The sequence below is a fragment of the Ovis aries genome, chromosome 14 (assembly GCF_016772045.2).
Source record: "Ovis aries strain OAR_USU_Benz2616 breed Rambouillet chromosome 14, ARS-UI_Ramb_v3.0, whole genome shotgun sequence".
NCBI lineage: Eukaryota > Metazoa > Chordata > Mammalia > Artiodactyla > Bovidae > Ovis > Ovis aries.
Genome location: NC_056067.1, coordinates 51394548 through 51404250, shown reverse-complemented (window position 1 = coordinate 51404250; position 9703 = coordinate 51394548). Strand labels below are relative to the sequence as shown.

Here is a 9703-nt window from a genome sequence, read left to right as displayed (position 1 = left end):
GGCCTGGTCATGGCTGTATTTCCAGCACCATAGGGCACATTTCATTCCACGAAAGGGGAAAAAAAAAAGCTATCCTTTCATCTCTCAGTCTTGGTAAATAATATACCCGATGTTCCCTTTGCTAAGTTACCTTTCCCCACTCCACCCTACTCATCATTTAGGTCAAAACTCAGATGGTTCCTTCTCTAGGAAGCCTTCCCTGATTCTTCTGAGTCAGCTGTTTCCTCAGGGCTTCCCGTCCCAGCCCTGATCATTCTGCCTGCACCTTCCCCCTGGAGCCTCGACTACTCTCGGTCATCCGTGCTGATGAGTGTTTTATGTGCTGGGCGGGGGCTCCAGGAGGCAGAGGTTGGACTGTTTCCATCGCTACTGAGTCCTTGGCACACAACAAAGGGCCCGTCTGCAAAGTAGGTGCTGAGGCAATGTCTGATGGTTGAATAAACTGATGAGAGAGATGCTGAGGATGGGGTGGTGGTGAACAGGACAGACAGAACTTGTTACCGTTTAGGGCTCACCCAAGGTGTCCCCTTGGAAAAGACCCCGATGCTGGGAAAGATTGAGGGCGGGAGGAGGAGGGAGCCACAGAGGATGAAATGGTTGGATGTCATCACCGAGTCAATAGAAATGGGTCTGAGCAAACTCCAGGAGACAGTGAAGGACAGGGAAGCCTGGTGTGCCGCAGTTCATGGCACGCAGAGTCGGACACAGCTGAGTGAGTAAACGACTACAACAGCAGCAACAAGGTGTCCCCTCCTCCAGGAAGCTCTCCTTGATCCCTGGTGGGCTTCCACAGTCCCTTGAGCTTCCCAGATATAACCTTGACCCCTTTAAGCTGTCTCTGTGTGGAACAGGCCTTTTCCTCCCTTAAACTTCTCTGGAACTAGGCATTCAATTCCTCTGGTTCCCGTCGCCTCTAGTCCTGGGTGTCCTGTCCCAGGATTCCTTAAGGATCTAGTTGTCCTCCTGAAGCCCCAGAATGCAAACAACCCAAACCCCAAGCCTTTGGGGACCCCAACTGTTCCTTGGCCTCTACCTCCAGGTATGAGATATCTGGATCTTTGGATTATTTCATCCCTCAGCCCCTCTGCAAACTGGGTCTCCTTACAGGGACCAGCTTCCCAGGCATGTGACTCATGGGGTTGACAGGTCCCTGCGTTCAGAAGAGCCCTCTTGGATTTAATCATCTGCGATTGCCATCTGGAAATTCTTAGTTTTGCATTTGAATTTGCATTTTGGAAGTGAAGTCTGAAGGGACATGGAGCTTGATCTGGGGGGATTGGGGCCTTGGCTCAAACAAAGTCCCACATCTGTCATCTCCCACCTCCCTGGGATAGGTTCTGTCTGCCTTCCCCTCCTCGCTCCTGCCCTGTGACCTCTGCTGTCCACAAGCCCCGGCAGGGGCCTGGAAGCCCACAGGAGAGTCAGACACTTATGCCTCCTAGCATCTCAGGTGGGCACAGCAGCAGGCAACTGGTGGAAGGGGAACCCAGCAACCAGAATGGTTTAGTTGTGGGGCAGGGTCTCTAAACACCTGTGAGGGTCTGTGCTTGTCCCATGAGTATCCCTGTGCACAAGGGAACATGACATTAGACATTAGACCAAGGGAACATGACATGTGAGGCTGGGAGAGATGGAGAAAGGAAAGTAGCATTTATTAAAATTTTTTTTTTCTTTGGCCATGCGATGCGACATGTGGGATCTTAGTTCCCAGATCAAGGATGGAACCCACGACACCCCCTGCAGTAGAAGCTCAGGGTCTGGACTGGACTGCCAGGGAAGTCCCCAGCATTTCTACTTTAATACCTTTTATTACACTCTTTCCTGCCCTTTGAATCAGGTCCCCATATTTTCATTTTGCACTGGGCCCGGCAAATTATGTAGCTGGCCCTGGCTCTGACCCCTCCCCTTCTCTGACACATCCCAGAGGGAGTGGGTCTGAGGGAGGCTGGGAACATCACCGGTCCCAGAGCCTACCCTTCCCCAGGGGACAGGAAATCCATAGTGCAGATGGCCCCAGGCTTGTCTGACGCCCTGGCATGACCTCCGGGGCTGCAGACCTGGTGCCTCCACACTGACCCCTCTGTTCATCTCTCTGGGGAACCTATTCTAAACCTGTTTGCATTGACCCCTGTGCAGGGCAGTGGGGAGAGTCATACAGTAGTTATAAGCATAGACCCTGCATTTAAACCTTGCTGTGTTCTCTGGTCACAGGCCATGTTGCAGGGGTGGTGGGGCGGTGGGGGGGGGGGGGGGGGGAGCAGGCTGTCAGCACCCAGGATGCGGGCAGGCCTGAGCAAGAGGAGACTCCCCACCCTGGGTCCCACTCCCTCCCAAGACGCCAGCTCTTCTGGTCTGGCCAGTTGGGGTTCCTCCCTGAAACTCTCCCACGCAGCTGGGGCCTGCAGGGCCTCCTGCTCTGGAGTGCACAATAATACTTGTATTGTCACCCTGCCTCACTCCATCCCTCAGGAGATAGGGGTTTTCAGACCCATGTGGCAAAGGAGGCAGCTGAAATTCAGAGGGAGATGGTGTGGCTGGAGGTCACAGAGCGAGAGGATGGCAGAGGCGGGGGTAAAATTTTAGTCTGTCCAACTCCAAACTTGAAATTTTGTCCACTGCCTCAATCCACCACGAAAGACTCTTCTCTCTTTATTATAAGACACCTCAGAGGCTCAGAGAGGTGAAGACGCTTAGGTAGGGTCACAGAGCAAACCATAAGTGGGGCTGAGATTCCAAGGCTGGGAGGCAGGAAGGTAGGGGGCAGTGCTGAATGACTTCACAGTCACTCACTTTCTCTCTCTGAGCTGCGGCATGATGCCAAGTGACCCAGCCTAGGTGACTGAGGTGCTAGTCATTGTTGGCAGTGTGTGTGTGTGGGGGGGTACCCCATGGGGTCCAGGGAACGGATAAAATTTTTATGAACACAGCCGCTATTTTCCTGCCACAGGTAAATCTCATCATCTATTAGTGAGGAGAAACAAAGGAAGATTACAGCTGTAGCTTTAAATAATAATAGAATATAAATAATATACATAGTCACTTATATTAGTTTATATACGGGGATGTTTAGTCACTTTGTGGTTTGCCCCGGGTTCCTATTTGTTTCTGTGTTTGGACATGGGAGGCAGTGGTCCTGACTGTGTCTCACTCCATCACGGTCACAGTGCGGGCCTCATCTGTGTTGGTGCAGAGGCGGAACGGAGCCCACAGGCCTCCAACTCCCAGTCATCAGGCTTGTTGCTGTCTTTCTCACCCAGGAGACTGCCCTGCTCCCTCCCTCATCTCCTGCCCTCCTTCTCTCGCCCCTACTATAGTCTTTTCCGTTTTTTACAGAGGCCACAGTGGCATTCCACCCTGCCTTTATCCCTTTCTTTTTTTTAATACTGGAGAAGGAAATGGCAACCCACTCCAGTATTCATGCCTGGAGAATCCCATGGACCGAGGAGCCTGGTGGGTGACAGTCCATGGGGTTGCAAACAGTTGGACACAACTGAGTGACTTCACTTTTCTTTTTAAACTTTTTTTTTAATACCGTTTTTTTTTTTTTTTTTAAGATTTTTTCGATGTGGACCATTTTAAAGTCTTTATTGAATTTGTTACAATATTGTTTCTGTTTTCTGTTTTGGTATTTTGGCCATGAGACATGTGAGATCTTAGCTCCTCAATCAGGGATCGAACCCACACTCCTTGCATAGGAAGGCAAAGTCTTAACCACTGTACTGTCAAAAAAGACCCTCCCCTTTCTTTTTGTAAGAATCGTGTACATACAGTAAAGTGCATAAATATACAGCATATGGTTTGGTGATTTTTTACTTATTGGTAGTTACATGTGTAACCACCACCCAGATGAAGACAGGAGGGGCTACTTACTATTACTCTTTGGGGGCAATACCTTCCTAAAATGACCCCGATTTCTATCACCACTGATTAGCTTTGCCTGTTCTAGAACTTTCATAGAAATGGAGCCACATGGTATCTTTCATTTGTTTAAGACTTCTTGAGCTCCACATAAAGTTTCTGAGATTCACGTTGCTGCCCAGGCCAGTAGTTGGCCCATTTTCATTGCTGCGTAATTCCTTGGGTTTAGTGAATTCATTTCTTGAGAAGTTTTTGCATCAGGTGCCAGACTGACAGATGAAAAAGCAAGTCTGATTGTGTCCCCCAGACGTAGACCCCCAGAGACATTCTCCATCTTGCTCAAAGTTAGTTCAGATCTCTCTGCGGGGCTTGGCATGCCTGGAACAGTGTGACCCCTGCCTGGCTCCTGCGCCTCAGCTTCCCTCTCAGTCCCCTCACCCTCTGAGCTCCAGGCGCACTGCTCTCCTATGTTTGAATGGTCCATGTTGCTTCCCACCGAGGGCTTTGCCATGTGCTCTGCCCCCATCCCGACCTGCTTCACTGTTTAAACCTCCAAGTCTTTAAGATTATGAGGCAACTCAGTGATCTACATCTCCAGGGATGCTTCACTGATCAGCCCCCTACTTCTAGACTCCACACCTCCTTTTGGCTCCCTCCTTTTCTTCCTTCGTTGTCTTGGCTGGAAATAACAATTTGGATGATTATTTAATTCATATCTTTCTCCCCCATCAGAAAGTGACCTCTGGGAGGACCAGCACTGGTTCTGTTTAGTCTCCAGCATCACCCGACCCCAAACCTGCACTCATTCAATATTTACTGGATGCTGAGCATTGAGTAGACCCCTTCTGTGAGCCTCAGTCCTCTCCTCTCTCCCCCGTCTCAGACCCCAAACACACAGACTTTCTCCTGGGAACTGCCAGGGAACCATGACTCCCGCCCTTTCCCTCCTTGGCAGCTGTGGGTGACGACGCACCCAGGGGCGGGTGTCACGCCCCACAGCGGACGCTGATTTGGCCCGGTTGGGCAAGGCCAGGGTTGCCTGGGGGGAGGTTACTCATCCCGGGCTCAGGTAAGAGGGCCTGGGTTGGGAGCCGGCACACCTAGGGGGGAAGCCGAGAGAGCAGGACGGAACCATGGACCCCGCCAGGAGAGCAGGCTCCTGGGCAGCAATCTGGACTATTTGCTGGCTGCTCCTGCTGTCGCTGCTGCTTCCAGAAAGTGAGTCTGTTGCCAGAAGGGAGCGGAGGGGGCACAGTGGGAGGTCTAAGGAAGAGTCTGCCCCCACCCTGCCACCCCTCAATGGAGAGGGCCGCGGGAAGAATCTCCTGTCCAGAGCAGAAGGAGCTGCGGGGAAAATTCTTCCACTTGGAACAGGGGGATTGTGGGAAAGATCACCTGCTTCGGTGGTGGAGGGGGTGCTCTAGGAAGGATTTGCTACCCTGGGCAGAAGGGACTGTGGAAACTTTCTTCCATCCTGAGTAGACGTCTGGGGGTGAGTGGGGGTGGGGGTGGGGAGGGAAGTCTCACTGCATGACTTGACTGTGGGTAAAATTCTCCCATCCTAAGAGGAGAACTGAAAGAAGGAGTCCCCCCCATTTAAGTCAGGGATTCCCCCACCTTGGGCATAAGGGTCTGTGAAAAAGATACTCCCACTGTAGGCATGAAAGGGACACAGTGTCTCTCCTGGCCTCAGATTTGCGGCTACGTTTTCCTTGTCCCTGAGGAGGGCATGCAATCCACTCCAGTATTCTTGCTTGGAGAATCCCTTGGACAGAGGAGCCTGGCGGGCTACAGTCCAAAGGGTAGCAAAGAGTTGGACACGACTGAAACGACTTAGCGCGCACACATTTCCTTATCTCCCTGCCCTGGAAAAGGATGTGCGGTACAGTTGCACAGGGGTGGAGAGAGTGGGAAGGACTATTTCTTCTTTGGGGAGGAGACTTCAGTTGGGATCGCTCAGTTCTACTTGCCTCTGCACCCCCAGGAGCGAAGGCCCTGGAGTGTTACAGCTGCGTGCAGAACGCAGATGACGGGTGCTCGCCGCAGAAGATGAAGACGGTGAAGTGTGCACCAGGCGTGGAAGTCTGCACAGAAGCTGTGGGGGCTGTGGAGACTAGTGAGTGGAACCTCCTGGTCCTTGCCTACTAGCTTCCAGCTTCTCCATCCGGGCCCCGCCTCCTTATAGTCCAGCCCCTCCTTCTGACTTTGGCCACACCCACTCGAACGCATCCCCATTCTTCCCTTTCAGTCTGCAAGGGCCTGGGCCTTTCAACACACCCACGCCCTTAGGGCTTAGAGAGGTGAGGACTGAGCGCTGCGCAGGGGTGAGATGACCTGGGAGAATCCAGACCTGGGACTTCGTCTCCTTCAAGGGCACAGCCTGGCTCACTGAGATCTCGCTATCGCCTTCTGACCCTTTCAAAATCCTCTCCACTCTAACCAAACCTCCCCCATGCAATGGGGCCTTTGGTGATGGAGACCCACCCTAGAGATACTCTCCTAGGGTCCCAAGGCTGAGGCTTCGGGTCCCTCTGACCCGCCCTTGTCTGAGGTCACAGCTGCTAGGAGGCTCCATCTGTCTCTGAGCCTGTGCCTTCTTCGTCAGTCTCAGTTCTTTCTGATGTTGCTTTCCGGGTGAGACTCCCTGTGGTCGTGCCCCTTCTTATCACTCTTACCCCGTCCCAGCTTTTGTGTACAGTACCTGTCAACTTCTCTGTCCCCTCATACTCAGATCTCTCAAGTCTGTTGTCCTTTCTCCTCGGATCTGCTCTTTCTTCTGAACCCCCCTCTCCCCGGCGCTCCCACCTTGGCCTGCCTATCTTCTGGGCCGATCTATTCGAGGCCCCGCCCGGAGGCCACGCCCCTCTGACCCCGCCCCCTCCCCTCTTCGCAGTCCACGGGCAATTCTCGGTGGCAGTGCGGGGCTGCGGTTCGGGAATCCCCGGCAAGAATGACCGCGGACTGGACCTTTACGGGATTCTGGCCTTCATCCAGCTGCAGCAGTGTCCCCAGGACCGCTGCAACGCGAAACTCAACCTCACCTCGCGAGCGCTCAACCCCGCAGGTCGGTGGGGGCGGAGCCACAGCTCTGGAGGGCGGAGCCACGCCTGGGCCGAGCGGCTGGGACTGCCGCCAGCAGGAGGCGGGAAAAATCCTCAAGGGCTGGGGGCGGGGTCACACCCTGGGGGCGGGGTTAGAGGCGGAGCTGCGTGTCCGTCGAGGGGCGGAGACGTGGACTCGAGGGACGAAGAGCAGGTCAGTGCTTCTTGAATCCCCTGGACCGCTTCCTTCCTCCTCGCCCCCCTCGCAGGCAATGAGAGTGCCTACCAGCCCAACGGCGTCGAGTGCTACAGCTGCGTGGGACTGAGCCGCAAGGAGTGCCAGGGCAGGGCGCCTCCCGTCGTGAGCTGCTACAACGCCAGCGACCATTTCTACAAGGGCTGTTTCGACGGCAATGTCACCTTGACAGCAGGTGAGAGGCGCTCCAAAGCACCTGGCCTGCACGGGTCGTGGTAGCCTTTTCTGAGGCCTCATGGGTGGTAGGTAATAGTACCCCTTTACCCAAAGGGTTCCCTCACCTTCCCGCGCCCTCTGGGAACCGTAGGCCTAAGTTGGTGGCTTGTCCTAGAGTGTCATGAGAAATGCAGTCCTATTCCCAGGATAGCACGGGAATAGGAATACTTTAGTCCCAGAGTTTTGGAGGGAATATGTTTTCACAGAGGCTTGCCAGGTGCAGAATGGGAGGATGTGCAATGGGAAATGTATTTAAGTCTCTAAGATTCTGCCCAGGCATCGTGGGGAATCTAGTCCTTAAAACTCAAAGGTTAGTGTCTCCTAATACTTTGTCCCACCCCAAAGTATTAGAAGAGATGTGGTTCAGCCTCCAGGTCTCTGCCTCAGGGAACCATGAGTTCTTGAAATCCAGTCCTCTGCGGGGTGTATTATGGGAGATGAAGACCCTGATGCTGGAAAAGATTGAAGGTGGGAGAAGGGGATGACAGAGGATGAGATGGTTAGATGGCACCACCGACTCAATGGACATGAGTCTGAGTACACTCTGGGAGTTGGTGATGGACAGGGAGGCCTGGCATGCTGCAGTCCATGGGGTTGCAAAGAGTCAGACACTACTGAGTGACTGAACTGAGTTCTGACTCTAAGACTGAATTTTGACAACAGTGGAGTCACGGGAGGAAGAGGGAGGCAATGCTCTTCTCTTTCATCCTGTTGAGAGGTGTTGTATCCCAGTTCAAACCTTTCTTCCAAAGCACTGTGGAACTTGTAGTTCATTCTACACATTTTTCCTCTTAAGTCCTATGGGAAATGTGGTCTAGTGAATACAAAAAACAGCGGGACAGTGTTTCTCAAAGTGGGGCCCAAATGGAGACATAGGGATTAATGGATGCAGAGCCCTTCCGTCCCCTGTTTTGGATGTTCTTGACCTCGTGTTGCCCCTAAGTTTCGTTCTGGCTGTGCCTACCCTACCCCTAAGCATGGACCTACCCGTGTTTCTCTCCTGCAGCCAATGTGACCGTGTCCTTGCCTGTCCGGGGCTGCGTCCAGGATGAGCTCTGCACCCGGGACTCGGCGACAGGCCCAGGGTTCACGCTCAGCGGCTCCTGCTGCCAGGGGTCCCGGTGTAACTCGGACCTCCGCAACAAGACCTACTTCTCCCCTCAATTCCCACCTCTCGTCTTGCTGCCCCCACCTCGGTCCACCACCCTGGCCCCAACCAAATCTGTCAGTACTTCCACCTCAGCCCCATCCTCCACTGTCACCACCAAAGCCACCCCAGTCTCCACCACCACCCGGTCCACCACCAAACCCATCACCCCAGCTCAGACCAACCAGACGTCTCTGCAAGAGGTGGGGCATGAGACCTTCCAGGAAGAGGAAGCTAGCTTGGCTGGAGATGCTAGTGGCCACCAGGACCGCAGAAATATGGGGCAGTACCCCGTAAAATATGTGACCCCTAGTAAAGGCTCTGCGGCTCCTTGGGCGGGATGGGTGACTCTTCTGTTGGCTGTGGCTGCTGGCGCCCTACTATGAGCTTCTCCACCTCTTGCCCTACTTCCTGGGCCCTGGATATCTCCCTTTCCATTACTTCTTTTCCCAACCCCCGGACTGGGCTGGCCCAGCCCCTGTTCTCCCCAGCTTTTGCTGCACTGGTTTGCGGCTTTGGGACATCAAGTTACCGTTGTATGTGTATATATATATCCTGCCGGGGTGTTCTAGCTTTTTGAGGGCAGCAGCTGTATCCCCCGCATCTTTGTCTCTCCCTGGTGTCCTCCTGATACTAAGGACAGTGGGAAGTCAGAGCTGTCCCAGGGAAGGAGGGAGAGATGCTGATAAGCTCTCTGTTCTCTGTTCCAGCCAACCTGGAATAGGAGAGGCGAGGGTGTTGATGGCTCTGCCCCCCCGCCCCCCCAGGCCCTTCCATCTTTGTGGGAAACATTTTTTTGGCATCTTCTCTTTTCTAGACTGTGAGCTCCTCAAGAGCAGGGCCCGTGCCGTATCTGGCACATAAAGGCTTCAATAAAAGTTTGATTACTTTGTATAGTGTTTTGTTTAAAAAAATATTTATTTCTTTATTTGACCGTGCCCAGTCTTAGTTGTGAGGGATGTTTGAGTTTCGGCACGTGGGAATCTAGTTTCCTGACCAAGGGTCAAACCTGGGCCCTCTGCCTTGAAGGAGTCTAAGTGTGTGGAGTCTTAGCCACTGGACCACCAGGGAAGTCCTGTGTAGTGTTTTATAGGAGTTATTCCTAGTTCGCTGCTGACACCAGACTCGTGGGAAGTTGACCTAGGATGGGAATGCCAAGACCGAGATAGAGAAACTGAGATCCAG

General features: G+C 53.4%; 1 protein-coding gene across 1 annotated transcript; it reads left to right on the top strand.

Annotated features, from left to right (window-relative positions):
* Positions 1 to 4954: 4954 nt before the first annotated feature.
* LYPD3 (LY6/PLAUR domain containing 3) lies at positions 4955 to 9412 on the top strand. Its single transcript, XM_004015301.5, has 5 exons — positions 4955 to 5076; positions 5843 to 5974; positions 6752 to 6922; positions 7169 to 7330; positions 8378 to 9412. Exons 1-5 carry the CDS (start codon positions 4992 to 4994, stop codon positions 8902 to 8904), a joined length of 1077 nt encoding a protein of 358 aa, XP_004015350.2. The 5' UTR covers positions 4955 to 4991; the 3' UTR covers positions 8905 to 9412.
* The last annotated feature ends 291 nt before the right edge of the window (positions 9413 to 9703 follow it).